Raw genomic sequence first — 21,540 nt, 5'->3', positions numbered from 1 at the left:
CTTGGGCTGGGAGGCGGGGCCGCGACCCCGGGGTCGGGGTGGGGCGAGTCTCGTCCAGACAGCCTGGGACTGGGGCAGAGTTCCTGGCGGACCGCCCCAGTCCGGGTCGCGCCGGCCTCCTGCGCCCCGCGGCCGGCGCCGGGAGCGGGCCTTGTGCGCTTGCCGTGCCCCTGGGCGGACCGGGCTCCCACGCCCGCCCAGGCCGCGCACCGCTGGCCGCCTGAGGAAGAGTCCTGGCCGTGATCGCCTCCAGGGTAACGAGGGGAGGCCGGGTCCGGGAGGGAACGGGAACGAGGGCGGCTGGGTCCGCGCGCGCCGTGGGAAGCCCGGTGCTAGAACTCGCCGCCGCGCCCCGAGCGCGGCCCCGGTGCCCCCGGCGCAGCTCCGGCTCCGCGGCGAGCCGCTCGCCGTGCGGTGGCGGAGGCACCTGCGTGTCGGTAGGCGGAGCCCGCTGGGGCTGGCGGCGCCAGGTGCGCGGGCTCTGAGCCGCCCGCGGCGCTGTCCCCGCAGCTCTCGGCTCGGGGGCCTGGCGAAGTCTCCACACGGGAGACACCCCCTGGCTCGGACTCTGTGTGCCTGCCGCCTACTTTGAGTTCGCTACAGAGCACCCCACTCTCACCTCCAAAGCAGGACTAGGAAGGAACTTTTCACAAAAGCAAACGCTCAGGCTTCGTTTTGTCTTCAGTATTTAAGTTCACCGTTGCCCTCGTGGGTTGGTTTTGTCAGGTACCTTTTTTGCTCAGAACTTGATCGGCATTTAAGACACAACGCCTGCCTAGCACAGAGCACACAGTAGGCGGTCAGTAAATGTGTTTTGAAAGCATGAGTCACCATACTAAGTTTGGAAAATTCTACCGAGTTGTGCATTGCTATAGTTTTTAAAGATATTATGAATATTATGGGTTCCCAAAATCACTTTGAAAATTACAGTAGTTTTAAAGCTCAGCAAAGAGTTAAATAAGGGTTTTTTTTGCATTCCCTATAACAATGGGCTGTTGGATGCTTAAGTCGACTCAAAACCCCAAGTGCTGTAAGTAGACGAAGCTCCTGATTTGCACAGAAAGTGTCACCCTTTCAGATTAAAACCTTCGGACTACCATTCTATTATAGGACAAATTTAAATTATTTATAAAGCTTTATCCTAATTAGCTTTTTAAATACAAGTGCAAGGGGCCACACTGAGGTACTTGTGAATACATTTAAAAAATCTGGCCTCTGAAATGTGAATTTTTAAAAAGCATTTATGTTCATACCTAGTGAAAGAGCATGCAGAGAAAAGTGACAGCAAATCCCCTCCTCTCCTTCAACACACACACACACACCTCCCTGCCCCTTACTAGGTGCAGCTGCTGCCTTGACCTCAAAATGTCTTGTAAAATTATCTCTTAATAGACTGGTGTGTCTTAAGCAAAAACCTCTGGGATTAAACCATCCCGTGGGGACAACCCCTTTAGAACTAACAATTCTAACAGCTTGTGCCCATTTCTTCTGAGTTTTTCTGAAAAATAGGTAAGGTAATGAAGTTTAAAGGTTTTGTTGTTAAGAAAGAACTTACTGCCCTGCTGGTGTTGCTCAGGAGTTGAGCATCGGACCCATGAACCAGGAGGTCAGGGTTGGATTCCCGGTCGGGGCACATGCCCGAGTTTCCTGCTCTATCCCCAGTAGGGGGCATGCAGGAGGCAGCCCATAGATGATTCTCTCTCATCATTTGATGTTCTATGTGTCTCTCCCTGTCCCTCCTTCTGAAATCAATGAAAACTTTAAGAAAAAAAGAAAAAGAACTTACTGATAGTAAATGGAAAAAGCAGAAAACAAAATTCTAAAAACCAGAAAATTCAGTTCATCATGACATCCCTAGTCTTTCTGCTTGTGGGAAGGTAAGGTACAAGTGGTCAAGGCCTTATCTGCCGTATCACCAGTTAGTGTCCCCAATGCCCATACCGTGCCGGATCCATAGTAGCCATTTATTAAACAACTGTGAAATGACTTTCTATGTATATATGGTTTCTTCATTTGCTTACTTATTTCCTTAGAATAGATTACTAGAAGTGAGAATTTTACTGGGTCAAAGGGTATGAACATTTTCACGTTTATCAAAATATTGCCAACTAACTGTCCAAATGAGCCATACCATTTCGCACCAGTATATTTGAGTGTGCCTTTCAGAGTATCCACTCAAGCTCTTATATTTGATACAGTGTTTGGTAGTTATGGGTGCTTTCTGGAAGAAGTATCTCATTTGATTTCAATCACACTGGAAGGTGGGCAGGGCAGGCACTGCATTCCTCCTTTTGTCACATAGCAACTTCCAGCGCCTTAAATTGATATAGTGAATGACAGATGACAAAATAATCACACTTTCGGGTTCTTCTTCCTCCCCCTCTTTACCTTTGGTTTGTAGTGACCATCCTGAATAAATTCATATCTTTCCTTAGCAGTAAAATTGAGTACCACTCTATGATATCTGTGGTTTGCAAGGTTTTCCTTTCTCATTTTGCTCAGATATTTGCAGATGCCTTCATCAAACTTGAGGACTTCATTATTAAAATGAAGTAATGAAGCACAATGTATATGAAAGAAAAGATACTGATTAGCTTTAAGGAAATACCCAGGAATTAGCAAATTCAGAGCATTATTACCCTTTCTTTTCAAAAAGACCTGGAAACTTTTAGTGGGGCTTTTGCAGTTCCTTGAATCTGAAGAAGTTACTATTTTAACTCTCAATCTGTTGCAGAGTCTTCATAAACTATTGAACTTAATACTCTATTAGTGAAAGTGGACAGGGATTATTTGCATAATAATCTGCATATCTTTCATATCTGTCAATAAATTTCAAGAATAGGATTGAGAACTAAAAATAAGGTAAAAAAATTCAACCTACAAAAAATGTTATTTTCACATGAAAATTGGAAAAAAATTCTCTCCTTTTTTTTAGATGTGTGGCAGCAAGAAAATATTATTAATTCTTAGTTTATTACTAATCCTTATTTTTTCCAAATTTGCTGGTCAGGGAATCCAAATAATTTAAAGGGCAATTAATCTGATCAGGAAGCTTCAAAGTTTACTTACAAGTGGAATCATTGGACTTGTTGGAGCACCATTTATATCAAAAATGGGTTCAACATTGTTTATACTGTTTTCACATTTGCTTAGGGTTCTTTTAAAAAGTACAGAAAACATAGTGAAGGAGAGATGCAGATATATTAAGGCTTTGAAAAGATCCAGGACCTCCCTTCAACTTCACTCTGCCTTTCTGTTATGTCAGAGCTCATATAGTGTTCAGTAAACAGAAATGCTTTTTTAAAAATGTCTTTATTGATTTCAGAGAGAGGAAGGGGGAGGGAGAGAGAGAGAGAGAGAAACAGCAATGATGAGAGGGTCATTGATTGGCTTCCTCCTGCATGCCCCCTGCTGGGGATCCAGCTTGCAACCGGTGCATGTGCCCTGACAGGGAATTGAACAGCCATCTCCTGGATCATAGGTTGATGCTCAACAGCTGAGTCATGCCAGCCGGGCCAACAGAAATGCTCTTTAAAGACACTTTCCAGGAATGTCTCTAGTCCTTGTGTCAGAATAGGTGCCTAAATATTGTGTGGGTTTATGGCAATTCTTCAAGAAATCTTTATGTAAATCTAAATTATTTTGCTTTTGTTTTTTATAGTAGGATATTTCTGCATCTTGAAGATAAAGCAATAATCTTCTCTGCCATAGATGGATTTTTGTTACTTTCTATGAACTAAAGCGATTCAATGTCTCTTCTGGTAAGTTTTTATTAACGTGGATCTAATTTAGTGCCATCAGAGTAGTTAGATGGTAATGCAGAGCCATAACAAAAGGCATATTCAGATGAGATATTCTTTACTTTGAGATGTTATTTTGACCTGAATGACTTCTGGTCTTAAGAAATGAGTTAAATTTTCATTGAGTTTTTGTTTCTTCAAAAAATAATTTCTCCTATACTTTTCTTTTTTAAAAATATATCTTTATTGATTTCAGAGAGAGGAAGGAAGAGATAGAAACATCAATGATGAGAGAGTCATTGATCAGCTGCCTCCCTTACTCCTCATACTGGGGATAAAGCCCACAACCCAGGCATGTACCCTGACCGGGAATCGAACCACAATCTCCTGGATCCTAGGTCAATGCTCAACTGCTGAGCCACACTGGCAGGGCTCCTATACTTTTCTGATATACTCAAAATTCTGTTCCTTTGACCCACACCCATTTTTTTTTTTCATATATATGCTGTACTTGGATATGCCTTATCCTTTAAATCTTTCAAAAATCTCTATTACAAATTTCCAACTGTCTAAAGGCAAGCAAAATAATATTTAAAATAAGCCCTTGACTTAACAAGACAAAAAGCATTTGGATCAATGTGTAATATGAGGTGTATATAACAACTTGTTTTCTGTTAATAGAACCTTATCTAATATACTTTAGATATTGGTGTCTACTTTAGATTAAGTAGTTTTATGACTTTCATCTTGTTTTATATAGAATAGAAAACTTGAATATTTGAATTATATTAAAGCAGGGATCTTTTAAAAAGTGAAGAGTGCATTTGCATGAGGATTTGTAGTTTACAGAAAACTTTCATACATTTTATCTCTTTCAGTCTTCAAAGTTGTGAGTGATTGGCAGGACATGTGGTATAATCCTCATTTTGAGTTTGGCCCAAGATTGCGAAGAATTAGAGCCAGGACTCAAACTCATATCTGCCAGTCAACACCTTCTTTTGCCAAGTCTAAGGCAGAACTATGAAGTTAGGAGAATGTATTATTAGTTATATAGAAAATATAGAATACATTTACTTTATGTTTAAAGTACAGCTCTTCTGCTTAAAAGGGGGAACTTTATATATCTGGAAAATACATTGAGGTGAGATACCCACTTCATTTTCCAAAGCAAGGATCAGCAAACTTGTTTTGTAAAGAGCCAGATAATATTTGTGTGCTATGTGGTCTCTGTTAAATTACTTTTCTGTTGCTGCAGTGTGAAGCAACCGTAGGCAATATGTAGATGAATGTGTCTGTGTTCCAGTAAAACTGCAAAAGGTGGTGGGTCACATAGTCGGTTGACCTCTGCTCTAAAGGATTTCTTAAGATTAACAATTTTATATTAATTTATAAGTTGGATAAGATGTAAAAGGACATTTGGTAGATAAAGATTCCGAGATTCAGAGGAGTTGTATGGTTGCCCAGGGCTTCCAAATTTTGTAAAAAGGATATCTTAATCTATTCCATAATTATGGTTTTTATGAAAAATAATAGAATATGATAATGGGTGATTTTTATTCATTCAATTTATTAATAATTTTACTTTAAATTATATTCTTCCTGCAATTATGAAATATTTCAAATCCTTCTTTTTTAAAATATGTTTTTATTGATTTCAGAGAGGAAGGAAGAGGGAGAGAGAGAGACAGAAACATTGATGAGAGAAACACTGATTGGCTGCCTCCTGCACACCCCTTACTGGGGATTGAGCCCCCAACCTGGGCATGTGCCCTGACCAGGACTCAAACCTGGTGGTGACCTCCTGGTGTATGGAACAAAGTTCAGCCAGCTGAGCCACACCAGCCTGGCAAAATATTTAGAATCCTTTGACTCAAAATATTCATGTTTTTTCTTAAATGAGATATTTGTACAACTGAGACAAAGTTGATGTTTTTACTTATGAAGATGAAGGACTCTTCACCATTCAACTTTTACCCTTTATTTGAGAATTAAGAAATGGTGTTTTCAAAGGAGCAGCATAAGTAAAATATTTTCCTTTAGATTCTCTATAGGGTTAACTGCTTTTCACTTGGCTGTTATGATAATGGATAAAATACTACATTCAAAAATATTTTGGATGGTTTTAAATCATTACACTGCCTAAAAGAGATTCATTTGTTGATTTTTCATGAGCTGTTATATTCAACAGCATTCAGTTGATATAAAAATGTTTTTAAGAATAAAGTATGACTATTTTGTGATTTTTAAATTTTTTTTATTATCTGGGTATCTAGTGAACATGCTCACATTTTGTAGGAAGGGGTCAGCAAAAATATTCTGCCTTGTAATACTGGCTGGTTTTAGCTGCCCTTATATTTAACAGTGACCACTTTCTTGCACTGTGAAAGTTGTATATAAAGATAATGAAATAGAATTTCAGCATGTTAGTTTAAAAAATGTTATCTATATTTCTATAAACTGAAAACATGGATCACAGCTCTTATTTTGAAAATAAATTAGGGTTAATTTAAGTTTTAAAAAATATGCCCAATATGTCTTAAATTAACTTCTCTTCCATCCAAAAAAGTTATGGGCATTTTTTTTAGAGAGAAAGATTCTTTTTACATACTCGAGTGTATTTTGATAGCTGTGTCAGAGTTCCTCCTTGCCAAGACCACTTCAGAGTTTGGTAATTTGCTAGAAGGACTTGGAAAACTTAACATATAGTCATACTCACAACTAAGATTTATTACAGCAAAAAAATACAAAGCAAAATCATTAAAGGGAAAAGGCAGGTGGAATGAATTTCAGAGGAAACCAGGCACACACTTCCAAGAAGACTGTCTCAGTGGAGTCACTTACAATGTGCTTAATTCCCCCAGAGTTGTGACAACATGTGTGAAATATTGCTTACCAGGGAAGCCCATTAGAGACTCATTCTCAGGGTTTTTATTGGGAATTGGTTATGTAGGTACCTTCTGCCAGCAGGTAACAAATTCCAGACTCCCTGAAAAAAAGCAGGTGTTCAACATAAATCATAGTTTGCACAAACAGTTTAGGCACTGTGAGCCATTCTTATCAGGGAATGGTTGGAACTCTACCAAAAATTAAATTCCTAAATACCAGCCAAGGCTCAGTCTTGCAAGCAGGCCTTTTCTAATGATAGCAGTTTTAGGCCTGCTATGATAACTCCTTTCAGCACAATGATGTTAATTATTATGTGAAAATTTCAGAGTAAATGTTGCAAAAAATATATAAATATCAAATATAATATATAAATTACCTAACTGATGGTTATTTTCAGTATGAGCAACAGTCATAAGTATCTTCAAAAACTGTTACTGTAAAGTTTATTCACCCTAGCCAAATCAATAGAAACTTGGCAAAGGAAATGATTCTACAACTATCTTGACATTGTTAGCTTCTGTTCTTCAAGGGCAAGTTTTACTTAACCACAGTGGGGATATATATATCAAATTATTGTGATACCATTGATAAGATACTGTAGGAATCCAACTTAAAATAATTAGTAATTCATCCCGGCCAGGCGTGGCTCAGCGGTTGAGCGTCGACCTAGGATCCAGGCGATCAGGGTTCGATTCCCGGTCAGGGCACATGCCCGAGTTGTGGGCTCGATCAATGACTCTCTCATCATTGATGTTTCTAACTCTCTCTCCCCCCTCCTTTCCTCTATCTGAAATCAGTAAAGATGTATTTTTTAAAAAATAAAAAAAATTAGTAATTCAGGCTAACTGGGAAAATGATTAGTTTGATTAGTGAGAAATTCTGGCATATTTTAAAAGAAAGGAAGTTTGATTATTTTTAAGTAACTAACTACAAAGTGTTAATGGATGGATTCATTGTATGTAAACTCTCATTTGATATTAGTACTTTAATGTTCACATAAAAATGCATGTTCATGAGATGCTTGATAATAATTTATCATAAAAGTCTCTTTTGTAGAATTTGTTCATACTTTTCTTTTGACATGACCTTTCTTCCTAAATAGTATAAGGTGAGCTTCACCCCACTCATTGACGATGAGATAAATCACATATACGTGTTACATTTCTTTATTGGCAATATGTTATAATAAGATCATGGGTTAAAAATGCGGGAAAATGTAAATTGTGATAATAGAACTAAGTCTCTTAATTTGCATTGAGTTGAAATCAAAGGTGTTTGTCACCTTAAGAAACAAAAGTGATTTCATATACACTCAATGTGTGGTTTAATGTGGATTAAAATGGTTCCTACACTTAAGAAAAAAAAAATCTGAGGATCAAAATAAAAATTATAATGGGTACAGCAGAATAATCTTTAGCTAAATATTCATAAGGAAACTGCAAAGTTGATGGAAGAGTTCAGTATCAACACCAGCTATAAAAATGAACTGATACTGTGACCTCCAGAGAAAAGACAAGGATCAGAGATAGTGCCAAGTAGAATTGTAACAGGTGAAATTTTTCTTCTGCACATGCAGCTGCTTCTCCCTCCTCTCCCATACTGAGTACCTCCACAGTATAAGTCCTGGTTTCAGTTCCAGGTTCCTGCATGCTACCCTTTCTCTCTGCCCCTCACCCCAGTCACTAGGCCTTTTTGTATCCACATGCCACCTCTGCTTATTTTGTGGCTTATTTTTCACTTATTTAATTCATTTCTGAATTTCCAGGATTGTTTCTGCACTTCACGAACACAAGTTGAATCACTCAGACCTGAAAAACAGTCTGAAACCAGTTTCCATCAAAACTTGGTAAGAAAATGATTGAGTACAATTAATACTCCTCCTTTGCCTTCTGTAATACCATTCACTCCTGGTTCTCTTATATCTCTTCTTCTTTACAGAGTCTTTTACTATTTCTTCTCCCTCTACTCCTGCTATTCTCAAGGTCTATAATTAGCCTCTTCTCATTTTCCTAAGCCATCTCACCTTGAGCAGTCTCACCTATGGCTTCAGTTGCTCAGATTTTAGATTATCCTGGAGCGACCTCAGGTTTTCCTTCAGGTCAAGAGGGGACCCTGACATCAAGCAGAACTGATGATTTTCACACTTTTACCTACAACCCTGGCTCATTCTTGGCCACCAGAGGTGTCTGTGGAATACCTTGGATTAGGGTTTTCAAAGGCATCTTTATGCAGTTTGAGTAAAACCTTAATCTCAGACTTCACCAACACATTATGTTTCCTGCTTTGGCTAATGAAAACCCATCTACTAAGTCATCCTAACTAGACACTGGAATTATCCTCACACTGCTTCTGCCTCTGCTCCCACATCTAGTTATACACGAAGCCTTATGAATCTGTATCTGAAATACCCTTGAGTCCATGCCCTCCTTCACCTGATCACTGCTGCTACTCAAGTCTCATCATCTTTCACCTGGACTATTGCATGTAGACTCATTGCCTCTAGTTTCCTAGACACACATATAACAGCCTCTCACCACTCAGATCAGTATTCACATTGTTACCTATATAGGCCTGCTTGTGTCACTTTTCCAGCTTTAAAACTTTTCATTGGTTTCCAAAAGCCTATGGTATAAAGCCTAAACTTTTTTTTTTTCATGCAGGAAGTTTATTGGGAAATTCTCTCTCAACCAACACTTATGAGAGGTGGAGAAAGCAGTGTTGGTTGTACCCAAGAAATCTGAAGAGAGGCCTTAGCCTTTCCCATGAGCATTTCTGGAGCTGGCATGGCTCTACCCAATTGTCCCAGTTGTCCAAGGGCTCTGGGCATTTTTACTCCTGTATCCACCAGTATACAAGCTGACCCCAGGGAAGTAAGGAGGGCAGTTCCCTGTAAAGACTTAGCTGTCCTAGTAGTTGGGGAGATTAGCATCTCCATTCTGAAAGCAAAGCTGGCTATGCACCACAGTATCCACACAACTCTTAGAATCTAATATAAGTGGAATCATACTGTATTTGTTTTCTGTGACTTAGTTATTTCACTTAGCATAATGTCCTCAAGGTTCATTTGTGTTGCAGCAGATTTCAGAGTTTCCTTACTTTTAAGGCTGCATAATATTCCATTGTATGTATATACCCCATTTTGCTTATGGGTTCATCCATGGATGAACACTGGTTGCTTCCCTGTTGTAACTATTGTGAATAATGCTGCTGTGAATATGGGTATACAAATATCTCTTTAAGACTTTGGTTTTTTGCTTTCTAATTCTCTAACTAGTCATTAAATCAAAAAGTGAAGAGAGATTAGTGTGGGATGATTTGTTCTTAGTAACCCTATGTTGTCTTGTGATTACCACATTGTTTTCTTAAGTGTTCATAATTCATCTGTCTAGTAATTTGATATCAGACTTGACTGGGGAACTGTAGCAAGCTGGCCCCTTCATAGTTTTCTCCCTTTTTTGAAAATTGGGTCAGTGTTGGACTATTTCCATTCTGGTTTCTTGTCTGAGTTCTGCTATGTCTGCAGACTTAATATCCTAGATTTAATTGTTTCTGGTCTGGAGGTTTGGACCTACTTAAAATAACCTGTTTTGGTCTTGAGTTAGTTATTTATAACATATTTACCCCTTTTAGTTTAAAGGAGACTATTTCCCTAATGGAGAAGATCGAAGCAAAGTACAGGTTGATCAGTCTGATTTCAGTCCATCACCTGGTAACCTTATGCCATTTTTCTCAGGCAGTTAACTGTCAGCCTCAGTTCACTCTGTACCCTAGCCTCCCTGACAGGCTTCAGGTTGTCAGGTTTTGTTTTAATTGTTATATGCTCTTTCTGTCTCTTACATGTGTTCTTTAAGTCTGAGTTTATTTGAGGACTACCTGTCCTAAAGAAATTAAATTTATTTATATTTCTCTCCTTTTTTTCACTGGGATTGTTTCCAATGGTATAGAACTTCTTTTGATAATCTTTCATCCCTCTTTAACAATATTCACTTTTATTCATCTTTAGCCAAGGGCTTATAATTATATTTTTCTACTCTCTTAAAACGTTAGGGAACATGTAGAGTTAAGGATATAAAAAGTAGTTAGCACAATTCCTGGCACATAGTATAGTGATACCATTTCTAACACCTTTTTCTATTTACCTTGGAGGCAGTAATAAGCTTCTAGCCACCTGCTGGTGCCTGTGAGGCTCCTAAGTATCTTCTGGAGTACTGGTGTCCTTTGGGAGAGCCTCATGGCTATCATGTGACACCAGTGGTGTTGGCCTCCTCTCTCTCCTGCATGTGTGTTTCACTGTCCCTGGGATTGGTGCAGACCTAGGACTCTGACGCTAAAGCACCCTGTGAGACACCCCCTATTGGTTCATGGTCATTGACTCAGGAGGTCTGTACTTTCGCATTTCTTGATGTTTATTTTTTTTTTCTGAGCTCCCTTCTGATTCATTTCATCCTGTGAAACACATCTTCAGTTTTCAGCAATTTTAATGAACTAGAGTGTGGAAATTGTTCCTTGACTGTTAACACCACCACTAGCTGAGCTATTATACCTGTAGGTGTAATGGATAAAACTTGCCATCACTTGAAGCAATAGCACAAGCATAAAATAATTCCTCACTGGTCCCTGCATCTCTTCCTTTGGTATATTTATTTATTACCTACCTTGAAGAACTAACCATTCTTAGCAACTCCTACAAATACTTCCTGGAAATTGTGCTGGAAAGTGTTCTTCACCACCTATAAATCTGTTTTTCCTGCCCGCTCCTCTGTAGGCTTATAGCTTTCTAACTAGCATCAATTATTAGCAATTGTAAATTCTTTTTAGCTCTTAAAACAGTGTCTTAAGTCACCCTTCAGTGTGCATTCCTCATGAACACTTGTATGTCTGAAAATACAATATTTGTATTTTAGATTGGGGGACCAAAAAAGTTTATACCTGTTTTGTTTTCATCTTTCTAAAACAATGCAGGTTGATAAGTCAACCCTCCCCTGGTTGTCTCCATCTGCTAGACCCAGTGAAGCAATCTGTTCCACCAACGTTTCTCACTATGAACTCCAAGTGGAAATAGGTAATAATCATGAATTTCACATAATTGATCCTTCATTGTTAGAAATGAAATTGATGACAAAAAGATCTTTTTAGTCATAGTCCTTTAACCAAATTACTTTCTTTTAACATAAAAACTCACCTAAAATCCCATCTGTTGTAGAAACGTATCTCAGTTAAGTTTGGAACAGTATTGGTTATTATTTAGAGGCTTATACATGTGAAATATTTGCTCTGGAAATTCAGAAACACCTATTAAGCACTACAGGTGCTGTATTAGATGCTAGGGATATAAAGCCATGTAAAACACCTGAGGAGTTCATGTTCTCTCTGGGAAGATGAGCACATGAGATAGCTTTGCTTTATCCACTAGAGGGTATTATAGTAGAGGTGTGCTAAGTGCTGAACAGAGAAGATGGAGCATCGGACTATCCATCTGGGAGTCAAGAAAGATAGCAAAAAGGAGCTGGATCCTGAGAATGAAGAAAAGTTTGCTAGATGTTCTAGTAAGGGTATTTGTTACAAGCATTAGAAAATAATCCTAATAAGCAAAAGAGGAAATTTTTAAACAAATTAAACAAATGTTGCTAACAGAATTATTGGCTAGAGAAATAAATATAGGCTTAGAAGAAAGCAAGAACCACAGCCAGGGCCGTGGCATAGGAGCAGCCTAGGTAGTATACTGCCTAGTAGGGTGCTTACACCACCAGACAGTGGATCCCACAGCAGTGAGTGCTAACTGCCTCGCTTCTTTATGTCACTCACTCCATTCTCCAGTTGGCCAAGCTTAGGTCATTGACCCTCCCTTAGAAAAGGATCTGACCTTTCCTAAAATAGCGCTGGTGGAAATACCCTTAGAAAGGAGGTTCAGATGGTGTCAGTTTAAAAAAGATAAAAAAGATTTGCTTCAATAGATGACTGAGGAGGGATGGTTAGGAAGGGACCGCCACATAGTTACCTAGACGTGGGAACAAGGGGAGAGCAGGCAGTGGTAGGAGATATGTCTGGGAGGCTTGGAGCACGTGAAAGACTTCATGTGGTGTAGTTAGACGTTCAGACTGTGTCAGTCCCCCCAACTTGTCCACTTTATTACTCAGAGGATTTAAGGCAGAAATTGGGAATTTATCCTCTGTGCTAGGAAGACATTGTGGAATAGTGATGATGGTAATAATAGCATCTAAAAGGCAGTATGCTGAACATTTTATATGTATTTTTTCAGTTTACCCTTTTACAACTACCATTTTGCAGGTAAGAATACTGAGGCTCTGAGATTTAACAGCCATATAGCTAGTGATTTGAAAGCAAACCTTTCTGACCATAGGGTCTAAGCTTTCAGATGCTGCACTGTAGTATCTTTCTATTGATAAAATGCTGAATTTAGGACAGTTGGCAGCAATTCCAGGTGGCATTCTGGAAGGTGTAGATCAGTGATGAGGAAGTACCATCGTCATCACCTGAGTATTTTTTAAAATTGCAATGCCTATATCCCATCACAGAACCAAATTTCTGGCAAATGGAAGTTAGGCATAGGCTTTTGAAGTAGTTCCCTCAGTAATTTTGATGCATGCCCTGGTTGGGAATACAGGGCATAGTGAGGAAGTCACTGCATCTGTCCCGGAAAGAGGACAGGACTTGAATGAAGGTAGTGATGCCAACACTGTAGAGGAACGCATGAATTTGAGATGTCTTTTTAAAGATAAAGATAAAAGGCAGAATTTGGTGACTGTGGAGAGAGGGAGGGAACTAACTGATGTTTACTAAGTGCCTATTAATAGGTCCCACTCTAGATATTTTTAAAAACTGACACCAAATGCTGGTGTCATTAAGAGCAATTGCAGCTCTAATACATTGCTTTTGGGAGCACAAAATGGTTCAGCCACTTTCAAAAAGAGTTTGGCAACTTCTTACAAGGTTATACATGCATGACCTAGTAGTTCTAGTCGCAGGAGTTTGCCAAACAGAAATGAAAAGATAGTTACTAAAGAATGTTTTTAACAGCTTGATTTATAGTCTCCAAATTATCTATCAGCTTGTAAGTGGATAAATTGTGGTATATTCATAGGATGAATTATTACTTAGTAATAAAAAGAAATTAACTACTGAAGCATACACTATGGATCTCCAAAGTGGTCTGCTAAATAAAAGAAGCCAGACACAAAAGACTACATCCTTTATTATACCATTTATATGACAAAAATCATATTAGTGGTTGCCAGGGACTTGAAGTGTGTATAAGGGATTACTGAATAGCATTTCATTGTTTGAACAAATCACAATTTGTTTATCAAGTCACAATTTTAGCCATTATAATAGGTGTATTGTTGTGGTTTTAATTTGCATTTCCTATTTTGAGCATCTTTTTGTGTGCTTATTGGCCATTCCTATATCTTCTTTTTTGGATTGCCTATTTAATCTTCTGCCCATTTTTAATTGAGTTTTTTTGTTATATTATAGAGTTGTAAGAGTTATTTATATACTCTGGATGTAAGTCTTGTCAGTTATAAGTATTATTAATATTGTCAATCAATGGTTTGCCTTTACATTTTCTTGAAGAGCAGAATTTTTAAATTTTGATGTTCAAATTATCAGTTTTTTTCTTCTTTGGTTGCTAACACAAGTTTTATGTCTGATTATAGGAAGAGGGTTTGACAACTTGACTTCTGTCCATCTTGCACGGCATACTCCCACAGGAACACTGGTGACTATAAAAATTACAAATCTGGAAAACTGCACTGAAGAACGCCTGAAAGCTTTACAGGTAGCAATACAAAAAAATAATACATTTAAAGTACTGTCCATTTGAGGAGTTACATCTGTAAGAATTCTTCCCCCACCCCCAAATTAATAGTTCTTTCTGTTAGAGAAGGGTAGATTTCTTTCTTCTAATAAACATGCAATTACAGAATTGGAAGAATACTTGGAAGCCAGAACCATGAAAGAACAAATATATTCAAACTTTGGTAACTGCTACAAATTTCTTCCAAGTGAATATCATATTTGAAATGCTGGTCTAAAGATACACAATACTCCTAATCAGTCCATTCACAAATAGTCACATGGAGAAATGGAAGAAACAAAAGCAGTTTCCTTTCATCTAGTTAAGTAAAATTAACTTCTAAATTGATAAATTTTAACAGAATTGCCTTTCAGGAATATTATAATACTCTTTTAATTGTCACTAATCATTTTCGAAATAAAGAGGGAAAAGATTTTGTTTTACTATTGCCCTTATTTTCAAAATGTTCATATGTGCACATGTATATTGCACAGGAAAAAAGATTGGAAGAAGTTATACCAAAATGTTAACAGTAGTTTTCTCTGTGATGTAATGTTAGCAGTTACTTTTTTTTCTTTTTTTTAATGCTCACCCGAGGATATTTTTTCCATTGCTTTTCAGAGAGGGTGGAAGAGAGAGAGAGAGAGAAACATTGAAGTGAGAGGGACACACTGATTGGCCGCCTCCCCCACATGCCTTGACAGGGTCAGGGGATCGAGCCTGCAGCCCAAGTATGTGCCTTTGGCCAGAATTGAACCCAGGACTCTTCAGTCTGATGCTCTAACCACTGAGAAAACCCGGCTAGGGCAGCAGTTACTTTTATCATCATATATTTATGTGAGTGATTTTTTTTAATCCTTGCCCAAGAATATGTTTTCATTTATTTTTAGAGAGAGAGAGGAAGGGAGAGAGAGAGAAACATTCGAATAAGAGAGAAGCATTGATCCAACCCGTAACCTAGGTATGTGCCCTGACCAGGAATCCAACCCGCAACCTTTTGATGTGCAGGACAATGCTCCAACCAACTGAGCCACCCTGCAAGGACTATTTATGTATTTTTTTAAATGTTTCTATACTAAGAATATAGTATCGTTAATAAGAGTATGACCTCTAGAGTCAGACAGTCTAAGTTCACATCCCACTCACTTGTATTATTATTATGTGCTCTTGGACAAGTTTTCTAACTTACTTCTAAGTGTCCTCGTCTGTAAAATGGGATTCATAGTATCACATCATGTAGTGGTTGTGAGATTTAAAGAGCTGACAGCACTAAGAACAGCTGTTAGTACTACTAATAAGCTCTACTGAGTGTTAGCTGCCACTACTGCTATCTTCATCATAAGGAAAAAAAGGTTGTTTTTACATGTCTTCTCTCTTATGTGTTTATCCTAGAAAGCTGTGATTCTATCCCACTTTTTCCGGCACCCCAATATTACAACTTATTGGACTGTTTTCACTGTTGGCAGCTGGCTGTGGGCTATTTCTCCGTTTATGGCCTATGGTAAGAAAACTCGTTCTAGATGAAATAACTCATAGATTAGCCTGGATGTTATAATTATAAGGATGGGTGGGATCTTAGATTTATGATTAACCTCTTTTAATTTATACCTCTGATGGCCAATTCCAAATTTCATGATATATTTTTATTTCTGGTTCATATTGAATTTTAGTCTTCAGGAAAAAAGTAGAATAGGCCTGATGAGCAGTGACCCACCACTGCTTCTCCAAGAAGCCCATGCCTTTGAGCACGATTTCTCTTGCCTTCAGCTTCCTTCCTGTCTCAATGGAGCGCTACCATCACTCTTCAGGCAGAAGTAGTATTTTTGCTTGTGCACGTCATCCCCATCCCTATTTCTCTACATGGTAAACTTACTTCACTGGATTATAAACATCTGTGTGTGTACCTGACTCCTCCACTGGATTGGAGCTTCTTGAGGGCAGGATTATGTATGTGTGTATCACTGAGGGTACCTAGGTGCTCATACAGTAACTAGCACAAAGTAGTGTTCAGTAAGTATGTTGAATAAATGAATGAATGGGTTCTAGAACTCTGATATTTAGGACAGCTTTTGTGAATTGTCTCTGGATTTAAAATATATTTGATATGCACATATTTTTGTAACTTGAAAAAAGTAAAATTTGTTTTGACAAGTTTTCTCAAAAAAAAAAGCATATATACACACACAATATGTATTTTTTTCAGTAATACTGAAAATTGTTAATTCTCTTTTCTCATCTCTAGAGTATCATTAGAAGTCTTTTTAAATATTCATGAAGGAAAATTACCTTTGCACAGGAAAATGGCTAGACTCTAAAATGTAACAAGGGTGTATATGCGTGTGTTTATGGTTGAAAAGAACATTTAAAGCATAACTAGCCCTAGCCAGGTAGCTCAGTTGGTTAGAGCATCATCCCTATATACCAGGGTGGTGGGTTTGATCCCTGGTCAGGGCACATACATGAAGCAACCAATGAATGCATATATAAGTGAAACAACAAACTGATGTTACTCCCTCCCTCCCTTCCTCTAAAATCAATTAAGCAATAAAAAATCATTAAAAAAAGAAAATATAGCTAGAAGCAAAATCACTTTCAATGTTTATTTAAAGATTTCAGGGGTTTCTTTCAGGTTCAGCAAGTCAACTCTTGAGGACTTACTTTCCTGAAGGAATGAGTGAAACTTTAATAAGAAACATTCTCTTTGGAGCAGTGAGAGGGTTAAACTATCTACACCAAAATGGCTGTATTCACAGGTATTTACTTATTTGTATTTTGCAAAAGGAAGGAATTTTAGTGGAAGAAATTTTTTAGGGAGCTTTTAGGAAGGAAGGAGCAGTTGAGTATAGAAAGGAGGGATAGGAAACTTGTAAATGAAAACAGAGGGAGGAAGGGGCTGATAGATACTGTTGATGCTTACATTTTGTGTTCTTTACCACAATGTTCAGCCGAGTGCTGTGATCAGTGCTGGGGTGGAGCACCTGCCCTCATGGAGCTCAAGTCTCAACCTAATGAGGGATGTAAGTTGTAGGGAGTGAGATCCTAGTGAGCTCTTTTTTCCCCTTAAGCAAATAGCTCCTTTATCTGTTTTTCATCTTTAAGTCATAGTTCTATCATGTACAAATTGTAACAACCTTTGTTTTCTTAAATATTTTGCAGCACCTTGAGATTATCATATAAATATCAGTTCTCTTGTTACCAAACTGTATATGCAAAATTGGCTGAATGTTAAAAACAGTGCTGTTTTAAGATACACTGGAACTTTGTTTTCCTTTTTAAGTTACTTTAAATAAACTTGCTTATTTGTTGTTGCTTGTTTCAGTCTCCTTAAAACTTTTTTTCTTACTATTGTTTTTCAGCAGCATTCTGGTTAACTGAGGATTTCTCACAGACTGTATTGTAACTAATCAAGGTTTTATTATACTTTACCAGACTATTGGTCATCCTACTGTAGTTAGTCTATTAGAAGCTCTTATTAGTTTCCAAATCCAGTGTTTTTGATGAAAAACAAGGCTCTTTTTTATTTGACAAAGGAAATTTTTGTATGAGACATATCTTTATAAATAGTGTTAATACCATGAAAGGCTGTCTTTTTTGGATAATACTGCATTTAACTTTATCTTTATGCTTTAAATATTAGTTAACTGATTTTCTTTGGACTTCTCCTTAGGTGTTTTGCAATAGCATCCTAAAAAAGTGAAATTATTTGATTCCTTTCCAAGTTTGAAAAAAATATTATCACTTCCAAACATGTAGCTGTCAGTTATATCTTTCCTTGTCCTAATGCTATATTGAATAGCTGAAAGGATTCCTTAATTCCCTGTACATTTCCTATATATTTATAGCAGCGTGCTGCTACTTTATAAAGAGTATTTTATTTCCAAGGGAATACATTGATTTGTTCTGACCAGATTTTTATTCTTTCTTCATTGGCCAATTTCCTAGTATTTAGGATTGTTTCTTTTTGTTCTAGGAGTTTTAAAGCAAGCCATATCCTCATTTCTGGTGATGGCCTAGTGACCCTCTCTGGCCTGTCCCACCTGCATAGTTTGGTTAAGCACGGACAGAGGCATAGGGCTGTGTATGATTTCCCACAGTTCAGCACATCAGTGCAGCCGTGGCTGAGTCCAGAACTACTGAGACAGGTCAGGTGTGGCCATTGCATTGGGTTGTCTGTGCGTCTCAAGTGTCTTCTAAGCTTGACTAAAGGACAGTTGTGACTTTTTATTTGGATTGGTGAATGCACTACTGCAAGACTTTCTTTTTCTTGTCAAAATTATTATGTTAGGAATTTTAAAATGTGTGCCATATATTAGGTATAGCTTGATTTCTCACTTATGAGTGTTTTCTACTATTGTCCACCATCCTTTATCAAAAAAGCACATGTATGTAACTTTTTAAGTTATTTACACTAAAGGACTTAAAATTTATTGTTCTACAGGATTTACATGGATATAACGTAAAGTCAGATATTTACAGTGTTGGGATTACAGCATGTGAATTGGCCAGTGGGCAGGTACCTTTCCAGGACATGCATAGAACTCAGGTAAATGCTCCTAAAATCCCAGAACTACCTCCTTTCCATATGATCCCTTATATTCTAGATACTATGTGTTAAACATCTTGGCTGTAGACTCTTTACTGTTGTTTTAATATTTTGCCTGAAAAGGGTTGAAGGAAATTTTTCTTTCTTTTAGATGCTGTTACAGAAACTGAAAGGTCCTCCTTACAGTCCATTGGATATCAGTATTTTCCCTCAGTCAGAATCCAGAATGAAGAATTCCCGATCAGGTGTAGACTCTGGGATTGGAGAAAGTGTACTTGTCTCCAGCGGAACTCGCACAGTCAATAGTGACAGATTGCAAACACCATCCTCAAAAACCTTCTCCCCTGCCTTCTTTAACTTGGTACAGCTCTGTTTGCAACAAGATCCTGAGAAAAGGTAACATTCTTCACCTCAAGTAACATAAACATATTCTATATTTTACAGACGCTTTGCAGTATTCCCTTCCTGCCAGATTCAAACCTTTAATCAGTCTTTGGATTAAAAAAAATTATAAGCTCAATACTAGAACAAGTAGAAGCAGTGAGCAAAAAGGAAGAATACATGATTCAAAGTCAGAAAACCTGGCTCCAGGTTTAGCTATTTCATTTCCTAAACAAGTCACCTTATAAAAATCAGTTAATCTTTCTGGACATTAATTACTGCATTTATGTTAAGACATTTTAGAAATTTCCAAGCAATACAAAAATGTTAGTTGCTGCTATTATAACATAAATTATTACCATTGATAACTGTATCTTATCATTAATATTTTGGAAATAAGGTGTCTTATCTTTTTTTAGCCCCTTAATGCCTAGCATAAGCTCCTTATAAGAAGTGTCCAGTAAATGTTGTTATGGACTAATTGAAGCATAGCTCCAGAATTAATTCTTCTCATTAGTCAAGGAAGCTAAGAATTAGGCTTCTGACATACATTATATTTCCTTTTTATTTTTTAGTATTGGGTTTTATAGCTCTAAACCTAATTTCTCATATATTTTTACATCTAAAAATCTATATTCTAATATGAGGTTCTATTTTTTATAACTTAAAATTTTTCAGGCCATCAGCAAGCAGTTTATTGTCCCATGTTTTCTTCAAACAGGTAAGCTGATATTTTTTCTGTTGTCTAGGTGTTTTTAAGTACTATTAAAAAGTCACTTCATTTATTGGCTTAATGGGACAGTTTGGTTGCCAGGATTCTTAATAATTGCTTTCTTACAAAATAAAGTTAAAATCAAGAAACATTTTGGTAGTTCAGTTACAGACTTTCTAAAATACATCCATTCTGCAAAACAAGTAAAAACAAACGGAATATCAATATGTGACTATATCCTCAGCTGATATTTTGATTTAGAGATATTTTATTTTTCTATATTGTCTAAAAATTATTTAAGAGCAAAAAAATTCTGATAAAAATAAGTTTATTTGGCTATCACTTCTTGTTTTCAGATGACCAGAATTAAAGGCATTTTTAGTGAAAATACCTAAAAACAATTTTAAACACTTTTAATGATTTCTTTAAAAGTTATTTATTGCTAACAAAACTAATGTATTGAATTTATGTACCGACAGCCTTATTTTGAGTTTCTTTAACAGATGAAAGAAGAGAGCCAGGATTCAATACTTTCACTGTTGCCTCCAGCTTATCACAAGCCATCAGTAGCACTGCCTCCAGCATCACCTTGGACTGAGCCAGAATGTGATTTTCCTGATGAAAAAGACTCAGATTGGGAATTCTAGGGCTGCCAAATTCTTTTATGTCCTATATACTTGACACTTTCTCCCTGCTGCTTTTCTTCTGTATTGCTAGGTATGAATACTAGAATTATACTTGAAAATACAGTTGGTGCACTGGAGAATCTATCATTTAAAACCACTCTTTTTGAGGGAGCATGAGTTAGCTCAGAGTGCTATTCCAACTCCAGGGAAACTTTAGAATTCTTAATCTAGCTACATTTAGTGTCATCTATTTTCAAAGTTTTTCCAAGGCTGTGACTAACTCTTCCTGATAATTTTTGAGCCAGTTCACACTCTCAACATTTCCTGCCCTCAGGGGAGTGCACCCTCAAAGGACAGTGCTTCCAAGTACGTTTCTTCCTTCCAGATTCTCTAGCCTTTTTGGTCAGCTGTTGTTAGACCAACAGGCTAGTTGATCCTGGCGTGAAACCCTTGTTTTGGTAACAGGGAAAATGCTTATACTTTTCCATTTTCTTCTGTTAATACTTATGGTAATATCAAACTGAGCCTCACATTAAATGATTCACTTGAAATATATAAAGAAGTTGTGATTTGCTTTTTTTTAAGGGGCTAAAGTAACACTTTTCTACTTATGTAAGTTATAGATCCTAAATTCATGCACCCCGTGGGAGCTCAATAAAGTTTTATTGAATTGAGTTTATGCTTTTATTTTCTTTGCGTGGTTTCACAAAGCTAAAACAGATTTCTAATTTGTTTTGCCAAGGAAAGCCGTTTACAAACAAATAGGTTTATGTACGTAACCTGTGAATTGGCGACAACCTGGTCTTTGATTCAATGGAGGGAGATATGTTCTGGTC

General features: G+C 37.5%; 1 protein-coding gene across 2 annotated transcripts; it reads left to right on the top strand.

Annotated features, from left to right (window-relative positions):
- The first annotated feature begins 131 nt into the window (after positions 1–131).
- On the top strand, positions 132–21,366 carry STRADB (STE20 related adaptor beta). Of its 2 annotated transcripts, none has more exons than XM_087819667.1 (12): positions 132–254; positions 3,662–3,761; positions 8,392–8,472; positions 11,589–11,688; positions 14,303–14,424; positions 15,835–15,943; positions 17,072–17,195; positions 18,413–18,584; positions 18,881–18,985; positions 19,137–19,381; positions 20,045–20,087; positions 20,582–21,366. In XM_087819667.1, the coding sequence occupies exons 2-12, from the start codon at positions 3,750–3,752 to the stop codon at positions 20,723–20,725; spliced, it is 1,257 nt and encodes a 418-aa protein (XP_087675793.1). In that variant the 5' UTR covers positions 132–254; positions 3,662–3,749; the 3' UTR covers positions 20,726–21,366. The 2 variants fall into 2 exon arrangements, with proteins under 2 accessions (XP_087675793.1, XP_087675794.1); XM_087819668.1 differs by having other exon boundaries at positions 133–254; positions 20,558–20,655.
- The last annotated feature ends 174 nt before the right edge of the window (positions 21,367–21,540 follow it).

This window comes from Miniopterus natalensis, chromosome 8 (assembly GCF_054644295.1).
Source record: "Miniopterus natalensis isolate mMinNat1 chromosome 8, mMinNat1.hap1, whole genome shotgun sequence".
NCBI classification, from domain to species: Eukaryota; Metazoa; Chordata; class Mammalia; order Chiroptera; family Miniopteridae; genus Miniopterus; species Miniopterus natalensis.
Note: the sequence above shows the minus strand (reverse complement) of the source record. Positions and strands in the feature narration are given on the sequence as shown.

Bases quoted from the DNA above. Each gene is read 5' to 3' on its own strand.
- STRADB (XM_087819667.1), top strand. The intron at 17,196-18,412 runs GTATTTACTTAT...TTTTTGTTCTAG, and splicing joins CAAAATGGCTGTATTCACAG to GAGTTTTAAAGCAAGCCATA. The intron at 18,986-19,136 runs GTAAATGCTCCT...TCTTTCTTTTAG, and splicing joins AGGACATGCATAGAACTCAG to ATGCTGTTACAGAAACTGAA.